The 20,610-nt window shown below is 34.4% G+C and overlaps 1 protein-coding gene across 1 annotated transcript in view; it reads left to right on the top strand.

The window, feature by feature from the left end:
* The window catches only part of Nubp1 (NUBP iron-sulfur cluster assembly factor 1), a 28,830-nt gene extending 14,280 nt beyond the window's left edge, over window positions 1-14,550 (top strand). The window contains exons 4-9 of the mRNA XM_081751279.1: window positions 868-936; window positions 5,449-5,481; window positions 9,083-9,173; window positions 10,740-11,005; window positions 13,639-13,825; window positions 14,375-14,550. Coding sequence (XP_081607405.1) covers window positions 868-936; window positions 5,449-5,481; window positions 9,083-9,173; window positions 10,740-11,005; window positions 13,639-13,825; window positions 14,375-14,424 — 696 coding nt within the window. The 3' untranslated portion in view covers window positions 14,425-14,550. The remainder of the gene's footprint in view (window positions 1-867; window positions 937-5,448; window positions 5,482-9,082; window positions 9,174-10,739; window positions 11,006-13,638; window positions 13,826-14,374) is intronic.
* The last annotated feature ends 6,060 nt before the right edge of the window (window positions 14,551-20,610 follow it).

Here is a 20,610-nt window from a genome sequence, read left to right as displayed (position 1 = left end):
CCAACTGCCTTTATAAAAGTTGTGAAAGTATCGCAGGATTATGAAACTTAAATATTTGGATAGAGCACCTATTAGTTTCTAAGTGAAGTCTTGACCCGACTGCAGTATGTCCCATAGTTTTGGAGCTATGGACCTTTAAAATTCATTGCACCGAGGTTGGTCTATACTTTTTGTCTTATCTTGGTGTCAAGAATCACCTCCCAAACGTTGTCGGTGTTGTTTTGATATATAATAAGGCACATCGAGTGGTATGATCTGCTTGACCCACATAGCCCCTATCATGAGGTCCTAGGGGGCAGCCGAAAATTTAAAACGGTAAGGTACGCAGCTTGATGCATCGTTGAATAGATAATGGATAAACAAACAACTTTTGTAAGATTTTTTTCTTGTTGGCCACAGTTTAGGAAATGTCCACAACTTAACTGTGAGCTTTATCTGATTATGTAAGAATTTACAGTGAAATTATGATCATTTTCTAAACGGGACATCACACAAAAATCTTTTTCCTACAAAAGTCTTTCCGTGTTCTTTCAATGATGTAAAAAATTATATATTTAAAATTTTCGGGTGACCACCAAGATCCCATAATAGGAGTGCATTTGATATCCTTAATGACATTTTCCTAACTAATGAAATCATGATTCGGAGGAGAATCGTGGCTTTCTCCCTTAATCCAAACAAAGCCTGAAGTAAAGTTTCTGTTTCCAACTCTTCGTAGTTAGATTTCCGTGTGTGTTGTCAAGAACTCAACTAAGAACTTTTCAATGCTCTTGGGCACATCAAATTTATTAAATACATTTAATGTAAGTTTGTTACAGCGTATGTTGTTTGTCTCATTTAAGATGCGGTTTTTTCTTTACATTTCAGGTAGCTGTGTTAGACATAGATATTTGTGGCCCATCTGTTCCACGTATAATGGGTGTAGTTGGAGAACAGGTAAGAATGTATATTGTATTTATGATTATTAAGTGAAAAGTTGTTACTAACCATTGATGAATAATACAATTGAAGATCAGATTTGTATGTAAATTATTTCCTTTGAGAAGTAGAAAAATGTATGATATATTACTGTTATTGTTTATATATTGCTGCACCACACCACAGGTATTAGTGCACTACAGGGGCTCAGTGGTAGAGCACTTGGCATTAGTGAGTGGGATTCTTGGTCCGGCCCTTTTGGCCAAGCAGTTAGCGTACGCGCCTTTGGCGTGGGAGACCCGGGTTCGATTCCCAACGGGAGCTCATGCGGTTCGAATTCCATGTTAAACTGTAGATCCACGTCTCATATAGCCTCGGTGCTGGAAGGAACACTAAACTGAAAATCAAATCAAATCGATCCCCGGCCAACATTGTGTCCGTGGGTTTTCTCGGGGTGCTCTCGTATCCTCCCTATTCTCTTTCCACAAATTCTTTCATCATTGTCCACTTGTCTTAATCATTCTTTTCCCGTAGACTAAAGGGCATACTCATGGGACGTTAAACTTAAAAGATTTCAAATAAAAGTGCACTATCTTCTTGTATTTTACTTTTATGAATTATTAAGAACAATTCAAAGAGATTACTGCAACCTGTCTTGCAGTTTCTTTGCCCTGAGTGAATAAAAAAAAAAAAAAAAAATGAAAATTGTGAAACGTATTTACAGTGTCTCAAGAAATATTTTCCTGGAGTAAGTTTGCCATTTTTATTAATATGTGTGTCCAATCCGTTCCAATGTAAAGTAATAATAGTCTATACTATTATATAAAACAGTAGAATTGACTGACTCATCATCGCCCAGGCCACACTAGTATAGGTAGAAACATGAAATCTGGATGGATTATTTCTTTCGTCCCGAAAGCAAAGAATAAGGAATATTTAGAAACATATCCTATGGATGGTAATGGAAGTTACATTTTTTTTAACCAAGAATCGTGTATCTCACGAATCCCTGAGTTATAGATATGAACTCAATATTTAAACTCTTCATTAAAAATAAAGAATACGTGTTTCAGCGTTTTTGAAAATTCCGCTCCTTGGGAGGGGGGAGGGGAGGGGGATTTCTAAAGTACTCAAATTTCCTTTCGTTTAATCAGAGAGGGCCAAATGTAAAAGGAATATCTAAAATTTGGGGTACTGACTTTTAATTAAAAATAAGGAAACACGTATTTCAACGTTTTTGAAAACTGAGCTCCTAAGGAAAAAAAAAAGAGGACAATTTCTATATTAAAATTTCCCTTTATTTATTCACAAAATGCTGAATATAAGGATTTGCTTAAGTTGAAAATCTAAAAGTCAGTATATGAACGCTTAAATAAAAATAAGTGAACACGTGTTTCAGTGTTTTCTGAAATTCCGCTCCTGAGAAAGGGAAGGGGTAATACTCTTAATAGTAAAATTCTCCTTTATTTATTCAAGAAGTGCCGAATGTAGAGATTCACTTAAGTTTAAGTTGGAGATGTGAAATTCGGGACATAAATTCTTAAAGAAAGGTAAGTAAATACGTGTTTTAGCGTTTTCGGAAATTCCACTCCTAAGAGGGCAGTTTCTATAATATTAAAATTTTGCTTTATTTATTCACAAAGTGCCAAATCTAGAAATTCGTTTAAGTTAGAGATGTGAAAATCGGTACATAAATTCGTAATGTGAAATCAGAGAATAGGTATTTTATTGTTTTCGAAAATAGCGCTTCTGAGGAGAAATGGGGTTATTTGTATAATATTGAAATTTCCTTTTATTTATTCACAAAGTGCCGAATGTAGCAATTCGCATAGGTTTCAGGTTTTTCTTGTTTGTTTGTTTGATTTGAGTTTTGCATATCTTTCAGCAGCGAGGCCATATGAAACGTAAACCTACAGCTTAATGTGAGATCCAAACCACTGGAACTCCCACCAGCTATCGAACCTGCGTCTCTCGTGCCAAAGTCGCGTACACTAACCATATAGCCACGAGAGAACTCTTTGGAGATGTGAAATTCGTTATATAAACTTCTAAATAAAAAAATAAAAAAAAATGGTGTGCAATTCACTGTATAAACTCTTAATTTTAAAATAAGAGAATACTATTTCAGGTCCTGCAAGAGAGCAATTTGTACTATTATATGAAAGAGTGGAAGTGACTCACTCATAGATGCCAGGTCATACTAATATATCTAGAATTTGGACAAAAAACTCCTTGTGAGAGCAATGAGTAAGAAAGGTTTTTGTATATTAAAAAAAAAAAGGGAGGTAATGAGGATTCCAGTGTTTTGACGAGAATAGGATACCATATAAATCGCTGAAGTTAAGGAAATGAAACTTGGCATGTAACACACAAACTCCTCATTAAAAAAAAAAAAAAAAAAACGGACACATGTCCCAGCTGTTTTGAAAATTCTCGTTTTAAAAGGAAAGAGTGATCTTTCCCTGCATTGAAAGCGATCTCATCGCATCACAGGAAAATGGCTGAATACTTTTAAATTGAATTTTGGAAAATACTTAGTGCATGCCTTGAGCCAGGTTTCAGTCATCCTTTGTTTAAAGAGCGAATCGTAAGCGGAATAAAAAGAGTTAAGAATTATTGCGAACAATAGAATACCTCACGAGCCCTACGAGTTAGGAAGATCAAACTCTGTGTATAAACTCATTACAAATAACCGACACGTGACCTAGCATTTTTCAAAATACTAGTTTTAAGGCAAAGAGGCAGTTTCTGTTTTTCCGCCATGTTGGAATTTACGTTGTCTATTGTTTGGGATCGTATCACGGAAACCTGCTTACCACTTGAAATGAATTCATTTTTGTTTGATCCGAGTTCAGCGTTCGTTTTAACAGCAAGACTATATGAGACATGGACTCACAGCTTATTCGGAACATAACTACATGAGCTCTGACGGGAATCGAACCGGGTTTCCCGTGCCAAAGGCGTGTACGCTAACCATATAACCACAAGGAAATTTTGAAACATAACACCTACCTCAAGTTTTTTTTTTTTTTTTTGGGGGGGGGGTGTCTTGTTACATTGATTAATGGATGTATCCTACGGGAATAAGGTAGGCCTTGTTCAAAATTTATGCCTTAATAGAGTATCTTATGGGTTTTTGTAAAGTTTGAGTGAAATGCATATCATGAGGAAAAAGGGAGTGCAAATATTTTTATAAACCTGTTCTCTGTGTGCGAAGAATGGACATTTCAGCTAGTGTAAAATTATAATAATAATAATAATTATTATTATTATTATTATTACCATACAACAACAACAACAACAACAACTACTACTACTACTACTACTACTACTATGAACATTATATAAGGTAGTTTCCCCTTGCTCTCTTATAAGGGTAATGCTAATTTTAAAATTAAAGGAATATATAGGGCATATATAAAAGCATATATAAGGCCCATCTATATATTTTAAAACAAATTTTGAGTTGTTGTCTTCTTCTAACAGAGACATCCATACTTTTAACAGTGACATGCGAGGGTGCTTCAGAAAGTAATGCCTCCAAGCCCACTACTTGGCCAATAGTACTACAAATATTCTGAACTGTTTATCATTAATACACTGATGTTTAAGCTATATAATGTCACTTGTTTCACCTTCCTATCTCTAATCGTTCGAGAGTAATGGAGCAATCCATGGCATCCAATAGTGAAACAGCGGGCTGTCATTGAATTTATGACTGCGGAAGATTGTGCGCCCAGTAACCTTCATCACCAGCGACGAGTTATGGATATGCCATTACAACCCGGGAACGAAGCGTCAGTCGATGGAGTACCGCCACACGTCCTCTTCTCCGGAAAAAAAAAATCAAAGTTGTCTCATCTGATAGCAAAGTGTTGTTGACATTCTGACTCATCCTACCTGTAATCCTGATCTTGCACCCTGCGATTTTTGGCTCTTACCCAAAGTTGTAACGCAAAGGTCTTCGCCGACGGCAGGAAAAACATTGTTTCGCGTTGGCGCAAGTGTGTTGCCTGTAGTGGGGACTATGTTGAAAAATGATGCCACCATTTGTAACTGATATTCCAAGCTTTCCACTGATACCTGTATCGGTGCTATCTGTCAGACACAAATAAAGGTATTACCTTGGAGGTATTACTTTCAGAATCACCCTTGTACATACTCCTAATAGTGATGCACGTACAACGTGTAACTACATAATTAGAATGTAGAACTCCCAGCCTTGGAATATGAAATTCAAAATGAAGGATTATGTTTTTTTTAGAGCATAAACACAGTAAATATGGTAAATAGGGACAGTTACCTTGGAAACCTTGACCAGTTTGTCGTAGAACGAAAAAGTGTATAATGGGAAAAAAAAAAAAATAGTTCCGGTCGTGGACATTGTCAGCTATATATGTGTCAACTTCTTGTGTCAGTGGAAAGTTTTCCTCCGTTTGAGAAAATTCACATCTACACAAAAAATAAATAAATAAAATCAAATTAAAAAAAGAGTTTGTAACCATTAATTTTTATTTCATTTCTTTATAGGTGCATCAAAGCGGCTCAGGGTGGTGTCCTGTTGTAAGTAAAAACAAATTGTGTTCAAATCATTTATAATAAAAGCTAGTAAAGTACTAAATAGGCTAACTCTTTCTGTACTTTCTTGAGTCTAATGAAAGTTTACTAGTTTGTTACTGCGAAACATTTTAATATTTGTTAAACTACTATCTTTCTCTGCCTTTATACTCTACTTTTGAGCAATGCAGATATACCTCTCAATGTAACAACTTCACAATACAAAGGTTCAGCGTTTATAAGATATAGAAATATAACCTGATGTATCTTTTATTAGGTTAAAATTTATAAGTCCATTCATAGTGATACCAAGAGCTGAGCATGGCCCTTGCTATCACCATGAGTACAAAAATATCATGTGAATCTGAACGATATAGAAAAAAGGCATCGAATTAATTTGCCCGACACCGGAAGATAGACATGACTGAGTCCCGAAGTCCTGTCATCCCTGGAATGCCGGGTATGTTAAGCATTATTAATAAAGGGAATCTAGGAATTCCGATTTCCTTTAGAGAAGCAATAGCACATAAAATACAAGTAGGAAACTTGGTTTGCCAATTTCTGTTAGTAGTTATAACTTTTCCTTTTTTTTAAATTGTATTTCATTAATATTTTCTATATTGTTATTTTATAATCTAGTATGTTTTAACTTTGTATGTATATGCTTTAATATATTGGACACACTCAATGTATATTAAATTTTTCTTCTTTCTTTTAATAAATAAATCTCGGCTACACAAAGGTTTTATTTTTAAAGAGTTGAGAAGTTGTAGTTGTTGCTCGAGAGACCCATAAAAAGTGTAGCATTGCTATCTTGCTTCTCTTGATTTCGAAGTAATGCTCTTGACTTATAAATGGTTATCTTCGAAATTAAAATACTTCCTGTTGAAGGGATCTGGAGTAATTGGACTGGTAATAATGTGGTTGGTTTCCGAGATTAAGAGCTTGTGGCAAAAAAGTCTTCAATGCTTCAAAGACCATGAGTGAGCGAAATCTTAGTGTATATGGTAATATATATTATGGGTTTTTGTAATGGAATGGATGATTAATAGAAATGAGATTCGGCTGTAGGCCGTTAAAGGTGATAGTCTAGGAAGAAGACAAATACATTCAAATAGTAGAAATAATACGTTTACCAGATTTTTTGGTTTTGTGAATTTTCGATAACATATAAAACTTCAGAGTTGACATTGCAAGTTTCAGGAGCGAAAAGGTGTTACTGGGATAGATTCTTAGATAGTCCATTACATAGGAAATTGTTTTTTTTCTTTCTTCAGAAAATGAGAGTGAGATCCTTCTGTAGCGGGCTGTACAGAAGTGTTTTTCTACATTGGACCTCAGAGTATCTGTGATAGGTGCGTTGAACGTTCATGTTGAAGAATGCCACCGAAGTTCGCCCTCTACTGGGAAGGCCACTTAGCTTCGGTTTTGAGATACAATTATAATCAAGATGTGCAGAGAATATGGATTTACAGCATCGAAGAATTGCATAGCACTGTGTTGAAAAGAGCAGGAAGGCGAGGAGTGGAGCGATTCCTATAGGACAGAAACAAGCAACCACCGTCGTGGGATGAGTCGTACATCAGCTATCTTAACTCTCTCTCCTGGTCTAGTAGCTAGCACATGTTTCTTTGGTGAACTTGATGCCGGGTTCGATTCCCGTGGCAGAGCATTGAATACATTATGGTGGTTCGAATTTCACCTTAAAATGTAAGTCTACGTCTCATATGGCCTTGGTGTTGAAAAGGGATACTAAACTTTAATAAAAAACAAAACGAGCTATTATCCAGAAAGTGTGTGCTCTCATCACAGGGAAAAATCAGGTATACATAGAGGTTGCAAATTGTATTGGAACATTCCCCAAAACAATGCACACCATAATTCATCGTAATCTGGAGTTGGAGATGCATTGAAAGAGACGTGTTCAGAAACTTTTGGCAAAACATGACAGAACGTCGCACCAGTTAATGAGGGCTCTACATTTAACATCTAGAGGGTGAGAGGCGAAAATATTATTATACTGGACGAGACATATGTGTATCTCATATTATTGTAACAGATCACGTTCAATATTCTATAGATAACGTGGTTTAAAAGCTTTCAAAGTTTTGGCAATAGTTGTTGCTTTGGTACAATGAGAAGTTGGAAGATACACTGAGCCGCTAAAAATATCAACTTATCAGAGTAACAGTAATATCCTGGTACCAATTTATCGCCATGGCATCCCTCTTATACATGGGAAGGAGACAAATGGGGTAGACGTGCATTAAGAGAAGGCATCTAGATATACCTCTCATTTGACGGGCCTCTTCCATCAACAAATGGCAAAAGAAACTGCTATCCGCGCCATTCACTTCACAGCATTTCATTAAAATCACAAGGTGCTTTACTGGCGAACTATTACGCTTTCAGTCTCCTCAAGCAGACTGACACAACGGGAACCCCGCATCATTGACTGCATTTGGAAAATGTGAAGAGAAATGGTTGCAACTGAAATGTCTACATCACGTTTCAGCATTCTCCAGTTGAAACTTCGATGTTGGCGATAGGCAAAATGTTGGGCCATCAAATAGAGCACCATGGAAGTTTCTGAGATAGGTGCATTTCGAAATCACTATAGATCGAAAACAACCTCCAGTATGTATAGTCTGAGATTTGTAATAAAGCATCCGTGACTATTATGGTGGAATTATTATGGTAAAGTATGGATGCATGGCCGAGGCACTTTGTTTCTTGTCTGCTGTAATGTGTTTTTGTGTGAAGGGTATTAATGATTGAGGGGTCAGCAATATGTTTTGAAATAAAGAAAAAGGTTTCAGTGTTATGATTAACTGAAAGTGAAAAAGGTTTATGGACGAGGACATTTCTGGAAGTGAAACCTATATCCATATGAGATGAAGTTATATTATCAGAATAAGGATCAATTATATCGTCAGCGTAGGATAGGGACAAAGGAAATGTGGTTAATGATGTGTGAAAGCGAGAAACTTAGACCACAGGATACGTTATATTCAGTGGAACAAAGCAAGCACGAGGAATGATTGGGAGCTGACTTAAATTTATCAAGTTGAGATGTTGGATCACTGGCTTCTGTGATAAGTATGTTGATAATTTTGTTTGTTAGGTTTAAGCTTGTTGAGTAACATTTCAAAGGAAGGTAAATATCCAAATAGAGGGGCTAAAGTGAGAACAGAGGGAAGTAAGAAAAGATGGTGAGGATACACATACTGGGATATACTTACGGGAAATCATATAGAAGTACAAGTTATTAGTTGAACAGATTAACGAACAAAAGTAGTTGAAAACAATAGAAATAAAAAGCAGCATATAAAAATTCAAGATCAAAATTACATAGTATCGAAATAATTTAGTGTGTCTATCTAATTTCTGGAAGTTTTTTGGCATGCCCGCTTCGGAATTCCGTGATTCTTTTGTTCATTTGTACTTTCTTCATAATATTTCCAATTAGCGTTCGAATATATGTCTGTAGAAGTTCCAGTTATTCTATTTCTCTTTTTTTTAATTTTCTACTTTGGTATAAATGGAATGTATTTTTTTAAATTATAGTAGTGGTTGATCTATCATTGCTTTTTTTGTCTCGTCGCAGGAAGTAGCAGACAACATGTGTGTAATGTCCGTAGGATTTCTTCTAGGAAGTCCGGATGATGCTGTCATCTGGAGAGGCCCCAAGAAAAATGGTAAAGTGAAAATTCTATAAGTCAGACGTCTGTTAATTTTTTTTTCTTTCTTTCGAAAATATCCAACTTCTGAAATGTCGGATTTTCTTCAGTTTCGTGTCTCACGTTAATGTATTTGTACTCTACGGAAAAAGGAAATTGAACCCATAACAATATACATCAAATGCTAATGTCGGGTTTCCCAGACTTGAAGAAAAAGTGAGCGGATAGAACGTCTCCAGTTCATTAAAGAAAATCAATATGGAAGGTGTTAAACTTAATAAGCTTTACTGAAGTCCAGAAATTTATTAATATTGCGATTTACAAAATAACTTTTATTTATAACTAAGTGTAGGGTTAGTTATGCGTTTGAATGAACATTTGATGCAACTTTTTTATTGTCTGTGACATATGGATCAAGTTAAAATATTTACGGAACGTACAAGAGGTAATAAGAGTGATTATATCAAAGGAGATACAGTGTAACACAGAAAATTAATTACAAATCCTTCAAAATTAAAGGATCCTTCAAAGCACTTTCTCTATGTTACTTGTTCCGTCTGTTTATCAACGTTTAAAATACTGCATGGAACCCGTCTTCTGAAAACTTGACTTAAGGTCACTATTGGAATAAAATAAAGTCCGCGAGTTGTATTTTCCCTTCAGGAAATAAATTACAAAGTGTAAGATCAGATGAGTAAGATGAATATGCCATAATGTCAACTTCCAGTTTGTCGATAGTTATTTGGATTGTTTTGAAATAGAATCCATCCGCTGTCTGTATACTGACGCCGCTTTACTCCTTCGTTATACCCATATTGGATACTAATTATATTAAATTCAGTCCGAAAGCTTTTGAAATACTGACAATGAAGATTTTTTTTTTTTTTTTTTAACATTGGAAAATAATGCAGTTAAATGCTTTTATTTTGTCAAATGTGTTTCATGCGAACTATTTCTAATTACCATTTGAATGTGTTTAATTGACGGCCTGTAATTGAATACCGAATTATAGATTACTTTACGAACACATGTAAATAATTACAAACTTGTTGGTATCCTACTATGCAAACACACACTAGATCTGTATTGGTTTGCTGTCTTGTTAATTTTTCAGTTCTTCTTGTATGTATATCTTGACTAAGTTTTGCGGTGCTTTCGTTGGGAAAGAAAAAGTAAAGCTCTAAGCAACTTTCAAAGAAATTTGTGCCTAAAGTATACTTAAACACAAACGAACTATTTGCTGAGCAAAACAATATATTCACATAAAAAACTACATACGTTACAGTTTCGCCAACTAACACTTTGGCTTCATCAGACACTATGAGATACATCGAGACACTATGTATCTCATAGTGTCTGATGAAGCCAAAGTGTTAGTTGGCGAAACTGTAACACGTATGTAGTTTTTTATGTGAATATATTGTTTTGCTCAGCAAATAGTTTGTTTGTGTTTAAGTATACATAAAGCAAAGCTTCTACTTATGGAAAATACTAAAGTATACGTATTGCGCACGTATGGTTGTTTATATTCACTTATTCCGTGTTTATGTTCCTTTATTAACGTGTATTCTCTCATTTTGCTAGGCATGATTCGCCAGTTTCTAAGTGAAGTTGACTGGGGACAGTTAGATTACTTGATCATAGATACACCTCCTGGTACATCAGATGAACATTTATCAGCTGTACAATACTTAGTACATGCAGGTCTTACAGGAGCCGTTATCGTCACCACACCTCAGGAAGTTGCATTACTTGATGTGAGAAAGGAGTTAAATTTCTGCCACAAAATGAAAATCCCTGTAATTGGAATAGTTGAAAATATGAGCACTTTCTTGTGCCCAAAATGTAAGGTACGATCATTACTGATTATTTATTACTTATTATAAAGGCTGTGTTAGTTTTTACAGGAATTCTGTATAATTTACATTACGCTGTCCAATGAAATGTGTGTTTGTTTAGATCAAAACATACAATTACAAAAATCCTTACATTCATAGAAATAGACTGAAACAGTGATGTCGTCATTTCCTTTCCGTTACCATGGTGATCGCCATGTTTTTTTTCTATACGAACGCGTGAAACGAACGCTGCATTTTAAAGTATAGTATAAATATGGACAACGGCTGTAAATTAATTATAAATTTGTAATTATAAAATGTGTTAACGAATGATAAAGTTGGTGAGAAAGGGTACAGATTTAGAATATAGAAATTAAGAATAAAATCAAGAAAATTCATAAAGAAAGAGTAATATTTAATCTAAGGAACTTATTTCTAAAAGCGCCACATCTTTAAGTGATATGATAGAAATCAAATAATTAATGTAAACGTCATTATCATATAATCCACCTTAAGAAGCAATTATACACAATATAAACACCCTAACGTGCAGATTGACAAACTGTCGGCACAACGACAACTGTAAAAATATACAGTTAAAAAAATCTTTTAGAACGATGTTAATTCTATTGGGACATTTACTTTCCTTATGTTCACTCTTAATAATGGAAGTCCACAATATTAATGTCTTTAATATTACAAAAGAAAGAGGGAAAAAATCAAGCCTTTGGAAAGTTTCAATCCGGACCATCAGTGGATATAGGTCAGATCTTTTCTTATATTACCTACCATTTTTTTAAAACATTTAGAAACAGTACAATAAGAAAATATCCATTTATGAATGGTTCAGCGTATATTCTAAACAACTGTTAAACATTAATATAAGTATCATAACATTGCATGCACGAACAGGATTAATGAATCAAAAATTTTCCAGTTATTTAAGGTTAATATCTGATTATGAGCAAATATTAGTATATTTTTCTCTTTTTTATATATGTTTCTTTTCTTTTTTTTTAAGTTTCATTGATTAGAAATATTTAAAAAGAAATATAAATGTTTCATTCATTCTTATGTTTGCAATTCCGAAATGTTTCATCACTGTTTTCGCTTTGCATTTAAGTCTTTTAGATATTTAGGCTACTTGTTGTTTAGAAAATAAAATGGCGATCATTATGGCAACCAAAAGGATGTGACGTCACACTATTTCAGTCTATTACCTGAGACAACTTACAACATAGACAACATTCACAGACGGTGTTTGTGAAACTGAAATATCAAACTTTGATAATCCTCCAGAGTTGAGAATTAACATACACAATGTTTCCAATATTATTATTTTTACTGAAAAATGAAATTAAATTATTAAGATTCCTTGACACTATTAAGGTGAGAGTACACACTAGGGTTAATGAGATATAGTCCTAAATTGTAATTAATCCTTGGACTGTAATTTTTATTTAACTATGATATTGTGCAGAGATGAGACACATACAAATCAATAGAGGACATCGAACTGAATAAAATGATAGTTGATAGTGAATTCTCATGCGTATTTTTCTAGAAAAACGAATTTCTATGGTGATAAAAAGATGTTATTCAATGCTAATAATAATTAATAGTTTTATTCTGCTGGAACAGTGTGTTGATTTGTGTATTGTGTACAAACACTTAAGTAGCAGATTACATCCATTATTATTGTTTTTTCTTTTTCTTACTGCATACTCCTGGCACACATACTACTTGGAATTACAGGCAATTGTGTCCTACTGTACTAATTATTGTTGGTTCTAAGTAAAATTCAATTTGAAAACTTGCAACTGTATCAAGGAAAACAGTACTGTCAAATTAAAACAAATTGCAAAACTTACAAAATATTAATCTACTGGCTTTTGTTGAAAATATTCTTCCACTTTTTTTTTAATTAATTAATTAATTAATTAATCAGGTGTGAAGTAGATTCCATAGTCTTCGGTTTATAGATTTCACTTTAAAAGAAAATCAGTGTAATTATTTATTACAATGTATTACAGAGTATTTTTTAGTCTTCATCCAATTTCAAAGTTTGGAAACGATAATCGCACTTGAATGAAACGCATATTTCATACGCGTATTATCCGATTTCAAAATGCTGCATAGGCTTCTGAAAAAAACTCTACAAAACTATTAAAAAGTACGGGTTCGACTCCTGGTGGGAGCTGATATGATTCGAATTTCTCGTTAAACTGTAGGTCCACGTCTCATATAGCCCCTTTTTTGAAAGGGACAACGCTAAACTAATTCAACAAATTTGTTACAAAATGCAAAAGAATTGTAGTTACATCAAGTTTCAGTTAACACGTCCAATGAAGCGTTCTCCGAGCGCACGTCACACATCAAGTCGATTGTCAAATTCTTCCCATACCTTGACACTGACCGGAGTTAGCGAGTGGAGTGATAGTTGGTTGGGAGATGCCACTAGTGTGCATTGCTACTGCAAATTAGTGACATCTCTCGCCAGCCAAGCGAAACTTGAGTACTCCCTTGTTTGAACTGTAGGCGTTTCATTCAAATACGATGAGCAGTTTTCAAGCTATAATACTTTCAAACAGAATGAAGACTTTTAGGGACACCCTGTGTTTATGTTTCTTTTCGTATTTCATCAGGTTCAATCAGATATTTTTCCAGCACGAGGTGGAGGAGCAGAAGGAATGGCATCAGAGTTGAAAGAACCTTTCCTTGGACGCTTACCATTGGACCCTCTAGTAGCAAGGACATGCGATGAAGGGAGAAATTATTTAACAGAGTTCCCTGATACACCGGTTTCAACATCTGTTAAAACTATTGTTGATCGTAAGTGTAGATAGATTTTACGTAAGTGGCACCTCTTTACCTGTAACACTTTTTCTAGAATTAACAGTTTTCATCAATTAAAATAATTAGTTTATGTGAGATAAAAATATTATGGTTGCCAAGGATTTCAACGGTTTAAGGAAGAATCACTAAGAGACTTAAAGATTAATGCACTGTCCTGTTTTGGTTAACAGGACACACACACAGCGCTTACGTCATTTTGTCATTTAAGCAACAATATATCGCACTTAAGTTATGAGAAAAATATTATCTTTCTCCGTTTATAGTAAACTTCGATAATTATTTGTTTTCGATTAGTATAATATCCTGCGCATTATGCCTATAAAGCAATAAATACTGCTAGTATCATCAAAAACTCTTTGGATTCTGTTTTGTGTGCATGTTGGTGTTTACATCTTTTCTCAACACAGAGGCTGTACCAGATATGAGTCATGGGGTTGTCCTTTATGCATTTTAATTTTAAATGTTTATTAAATTTCCTCTTATAGGCTTACAATCTAGCCATAATGGTTTTTATTTATTTTTCAGGTGTCGTAGAAGCATGTGAGAAACTACAAGAAAATAATATGGGTGAATAAAAGTAACAACCTATGGAAGCGATTTTTAATAAAACATATATATATGTGTGTATATATAAAATATCCTTTGTATATATGAAAGATTTTATTTTCAACTTTCAATAAAGTGGGTTTTCATATTACAAACTGTTTAATCGTTTACATCTTTAGTTTTGATTTTTAGTTTGGATGTCAGCGTTATAATTGTTTAGTGGTTACATAACTATAACTATAGAATGCAGAGTTAGCAAAATCCTCGTTGTTCAAGTATATTTCCAACACATTTATCTACACTCTTCATATTCATTATGTGTAAAAGAATTAAATTCCTTAAAGCCTGTCATGTTCTGTAATAAAATTTTGTATCCGTGACTGGTTCGTCCTCTTCTCTAGTTGAAATCCAGTAAACATATTCCATAAATGTAACATTCAACTGAAGTCCTCATAGGTCAACAAATTGAAAGTCAGCTCACATAAATCAGAAGCTATTTCTAGAAGTTGTTTACTATGCAGCAATTTAAAAAGTATGTTTTTCCTTTAAATCGTTAATAATTTTATACAATTAAAAATGTACTTGTATCTCATTAAAGGTCATTTAAATTAGTTATGTACACTGTGGAAAGAGTTCTAATAGTAATAAAAATAGTAATAAATAGTAATAATAGTAATAAATAATAAATAAATAAAAATGGCGTTAGAGGATGAATGTTTATGGCAGAATAGATGACTTGTAATAAGTAAGTATAGTCAGCACGGAGACTTCCGTTGCTGCTGTCTGGCTTTTTAAAATGCAATTCGCTCCCTTTTTAATACAAGTAGCTTCCCGATTTATTTTATTTATTTATTTATTTATTTATTTTTTTTTTCAAAATTTTCATTGCCAGAAAAGTTATTTAAAGCGGAAGGTAGTGTTTTATCAAATCTTTAAAAGGCTACTCTCAGTCAATGCCTCAAAAATTCAATCCCTCCGGCCCCAAAGACATTAATTTATGTTCCATTTCAGTATCATTTGACTAATTGGTCAATCGTGAAGAAAATGTTACGTTGTTAATAAACAAAACCGTACTTAAATCAATTTATGCGAAATTTACGCAATGAATAAAAGTTTTTGAGATTATTATATGGGCTTCCATCGAGTTATTAAATTTATCACTAGAGTCACAAGTAGCGCTGAGAACGCATTGCTCATTTGGTCGTATTACTGTTTAGCAAGATATGACATTGTATAACTGACTGACTGAAAGAAATGATAATGTTCTCCTACTGTGTTAATTTTTTAAAAAAGAAAAAAAACGTAGGAACTTGCAATGACGTAACTGTATTTTTCTTGTCTAATTGATATCTAGTATATCCTGACCAGCGAAGGAGTGCGGGCGGCCGATTTTGGAACTAAAATACAAACAACAGTGTTTCTAACCGGATTATTTGTAATTAATCTATCACAGTTGTTTTTGCCCTGTTCATAATAAACCACTTCACGCATATGTTCAAGTTAAGGCAAACACAATTTCAAAAGTTATGTAAGTTATTTTCAGAACATTTTAAGGGACTGCAAAATAAAAGTACATATACCCTCCGTATTAATTTGGCAATAACTTGCGAATAAACTAACCTCAGTGTTGTACAAAGAAACACTGAGAACTTCGTAGCATTAGAGTGTAAGGAATTCCTACTTCATCTGTTAACAAAACCTCGAAGTTCATCTTTGTCAATCAAAGTTATTCTTTGGCAACTGCGCTTTCATTGTTTAAAGCAAGTTTTATTGTGTAGTTTTGAGATAAGGTGTCTTCGAAATTGCTACCAATTTGGACCATGTGATCGATCGATTGACAGTACCTTCAGTAACAAATTTGCATTGAGATCATTTTCGGATGTGCTGCAAAAGACTGGTGACAGAGAAACTGATAATCTAACCGCCTCCGAAGGAGATTTGGATCCGCCCCTAATTAAGATGGTAGATAAAGATAACTTTCTCTGATATCTAACCTGTCATTTAGCATGGTTTGGAAATTTAAAAATCCAGTATTTCTACCATATTTTGAAAAAATTATTTAAAAGAAATAAACCCAATGTTACATTGGGGGCGGTAGGGGAGCGATTAAAATTTAAAGTGGGGAGCCTGACAATTGATTTCTTATAGCTCCAGTGAAATTCAGAAAAAAAATGAATTTCGTATTAAAAAAGAAATACAAAATACATTTTCATGGTAACTCTTACATTCATTATGTTATTATAAAGTTAATGGTACTTTTGAAATTGATTAGAGTGAATAGATATGTATTTAAGTAACAAAACCACTTGCGTAAGTTTATCAAAATATCAAGTTAGAAGAACGAAGTTTGTCTACCACTGCCATCTCATTCCTCAAAAATACCGGCGATGAAACAATTGGCCGGAAATCATGCGGCCACTTCTTACACCAAATCATGAAGAAGAAGATGAGTGCCAATGTTACGTACGTAAGTTCAGTTCTTTTTCTTTTTTTCTTTTTTTTTTTAAAAAGGATCCCCTCTTGGAACTATACGTAGCACATTTTATTACTTACACTTGAAATAAAAATACAGCTGTTTAAAGACGATTGATTGCCTTTGTCTTTGAATTTCATATGTGCACACAGGATTTGTTAAACAAGACCGTACATCTGATATGTTTGAACTATATGCAACTAGTGATCACGGGCTAAACTCAGCCTTCTGAAGTCAATCGACCAATGATTATGTATTACAGACACAAAGACAGCACTAGGCTCCGAAGTTTCAAAATTATATTGTGTATGAAAACAGATAGTAGAATTAATTCTTTGTCACAAGAGACCTAGGGTCTGAAAGAAATTCAGAGGGAGTTTAAAGGGAATTTCTATTCTCATAAATAAAAGTTGGGAATTTATTGTATATTGAACCAATGATATTTATGATGTTTTATCGATACTTTTATTTCACATTTACCAAAAGGCTGGATTACGATAATAATCCTAAAAGAAAGATGCATTGTAATCAGGTTTTACAAGGCAATCCCGAAAGACTAGCTATCCAATCCCGTAGCCCTTTAAAAAATTAAGGAAAATTTCTTCTTCACTTCCTTTTCCCCCAAAGGGTTCACATTAATCGAAACAATGAAATGAAATTTCTTTAGTTTAACGTTCCATGATTATGCTCTTTATGCTAGAGGAGACAGTGATTAATGAAAGTGAAAGATTGTAAAATTAATTGTTGGGCTCTCACAGAACCACGTACAACAAAGACACATGCGCTAGCCAATAGACCAACGAAGAGAACTTCCACAGTTCTCGAGTGGAAACGTATCGGAATTCTTTCTTGGCTACAACTCAAGAAAATAATTTAGTTGTCAATCGATAGACCTACATTAAAACAAATACAAGCATCGCGAGCCTTAACTTGATTTAAACTTACAGTTACAAGATATTGCGCAAGTATCTAAGTAGTGGTGCCCCCCCTTATGTCCATGACGCACCCCCCCGCAATTGTCTATCCATAGGTGTTCTTCCATGAAAAAAAATCTTTTCGATTAATTTTTACACCCCCTCAAACATATTTATATAGATTTTTACCCCCCCCCCCAAATATTTCAATGACGCAGTTTGCGTTATAGCCCCCCCTTGTGGGCACCCCTGAAAGCTACCAACCCATAATTAATCTTTTAGTCATTAACATTTTATTACTGAGTTTTACAGGGCTCTGCTGTTTTATAATGAAATCAAATAAAACGTAATCATTTTTTTATGTAATCTGCTTAATACACGGTAGAAATTCACTTGTGTGCTATCTTGTTCTTAAATTGTTAATTTCCATGCATATGCCATTATCCACAATACATCTGCATTACTGCAGGAATAACCATTACTGCATTCAATAACAACTATATAATTTATGGAGTTCTTTATTAAGCGAAACAGATTAGGCTACTTATAACATGTAAACTGCAACTTTTGAAAATCGTTGGATACACTGCAGAGTGACGCTCTCCGTTCCCCTGTCCCACCGCGCTTACCTAGAAACTGATGTAAACACAACACTAGCGCCCTCCACGAAAAACCGCACTAATATCCTGGTCAGGTAATACTTCAGATGCAATACTAGAAAGAGAGCACGTATGTTTGTTTAAACAACAAAATAGAAACAGAAGAAGAAAATATTTACAAGCTTTCGAAGATAACAGAAGGGGGATGGGGGAGAGCGATGTGTGCTGCATTAAGGATGAAAATAACAGTTTTGACAAGTGAGGAAAAGAAAAAGAAAGCAGTGAAAAAAGTATTTACATAAATTCGTCAATTAAGAAAACCGAAGGAAACTCGAAAATCTACCCAAGAATCAGGGATATGTTAGACCTGTGGTAAAGTGGAAAATGCCATGAAAAGATGAAAAATGGTAAAGCTCCAGGACCGGATAATATCACTATCAAGGCATGGAAAAGGAGTGCAGTGATATACTTGATTTTTTAATATAATATTCAAAACAGGAAAAGTATCAAAAGAATGGAGATGCAGCTAAGTTGTACTGATGTTTAACAAGAAAGATGGTGTGCAAGAATAAACCTCATGAGCTGTATAATGAAGCTCTGGGAGATAATGATAGAAGTAAAGTTAAGGGAAGAGACCGAATTCATAGGGAACCGATTTGATTTTATGCCTAGATAGTTGACAATAGATGCAGTATTTGCACTTAGGATGCTAATGTAGAAGTACAGAGAATACCCGAAGAATCTCCATGTGGTTTCCATCGTCCTAGAGAAAGCGTAAGATAAGAGTGCCACGGGAACTAGTTTGGTGGGCACTGAAGAAAAAGTGTGTTCCGAACACACACACACATCTTTTCAATTCAATATATGTATGATGGATGTAAGACAGAAGTGAAAAGTGCGTGCGGAGTTCACAGTTAAAGTGGGACTTCATCAGGGATCTAGCCTTAGTTCTTAATTTTTTGCAGTTGTGATGGACGAGCTTACAAACGAGACGGAATGTTGGATAACGAAGAGAGAGGAACAGAAATTGCATGTTGCGGAGATGAAGATGCAACAGTGAATGTGTGGAGTGATCCGAGGAACAGGGAACAGTAAAGGTGAGGCCAGTAGTAGGAAAACTACAAGAAAATATTTCAATGGTTTGGGCATGTAAAAAGACCTTTGGAATATGTAGCTTATCGAATAGATGCTATAGAACTGAACGAGAAAGAGCGCGAGGATTTTTTTTTTTTTTAAAAAGGATTGACAAGGACGATATGGTACAGTGTGATATCATAGTGGATATAAGGCAGAAAAAGGTGGAGGACACGATCCGTAAACTCGACCCCAACGAACTGGGAAAAGGTTTAGAAGAAGAGGGTTTATTTGAGTCTCCGAAGCTGCTCTTTCAATAACGTTTGGATAATTCCGTATCATTGAAGGTGTATTTCCAGATGCTTAACAGGCTTTCTGCAATTATCATCACCCTTTTGAGTGCGGGAAGCTGACATACGTCTTACAAAAAAGTAAGGCGTGTAAAATAACTTTACTATAAGAAATTTCTCTGTGTGTTCGCTCATCGTTTAATTGACGCATTCAACCATTTAAATAAAAATTACGTTAAAACTGGATGTCCACATGCTGCAGAATGATATCTGTGATAGAAGCGGCTTGACTAAAACTCACTAAAATGATTTCAATATTTGTGTGGGAGTAAAATCAACGATCTCCATAAGATACTCTGCTTATAACGCAAGAAGTAGGGAGAATCTACAGTTTTCGGACGAGATAAAGCTATTTAGCTATTACAGTTTTCGGACGAGATAAAGCTATTTAGCTATGTCTCGACGTTACGAAATTTATCTGCGAGCAATTTTAGAAATAGCACTTCAAAGAAGGAAGATTTTTAAAATTAGCATATATTTCAAATAATATTTAGAATTCTTGTCCGTCTCGGAGTCCTAGACAAATAAGTATTTGAAAACAAGGAAGAAATCACATCGGTAATTTCCAAATCTTTTTCTCTTGCTGGGGGATTTGTGGCACCTCTTTACAGAATGATCAAAAAAATACTTATTGGTTCCTATAATATTTGTAGAGCATTTTCTCCAAGTTTAAGTTCCTCGTATATACCTTAATATTTAGCATATTTTTAAGCATCCTGTCTCCACTGGCAAATCACCTGTACCACATTCTTAAGCTAATCTCTTGGTAATAATTTATCATTATTTCAATCAAGAAAAAACAGCA

Source organism: Thermobia domestica, chromosome 3, assembly GCF_964235325.1.
Source record: "Thermobia domestica chromosome 3, izTheDome1.hap1.1, whole genome shotgun sequence".
NCBI lineage: Eukaryota > Metazoa > Arthropoda > Insecta > Zygentoma > Lepismatidae > Thermobia > Thermobia domestica.
The sequence above is the reverse complement of the archived record's forward strand: the minus strand, read 5'-3'. Positions and strand labels throughout refer to the sequence as shown.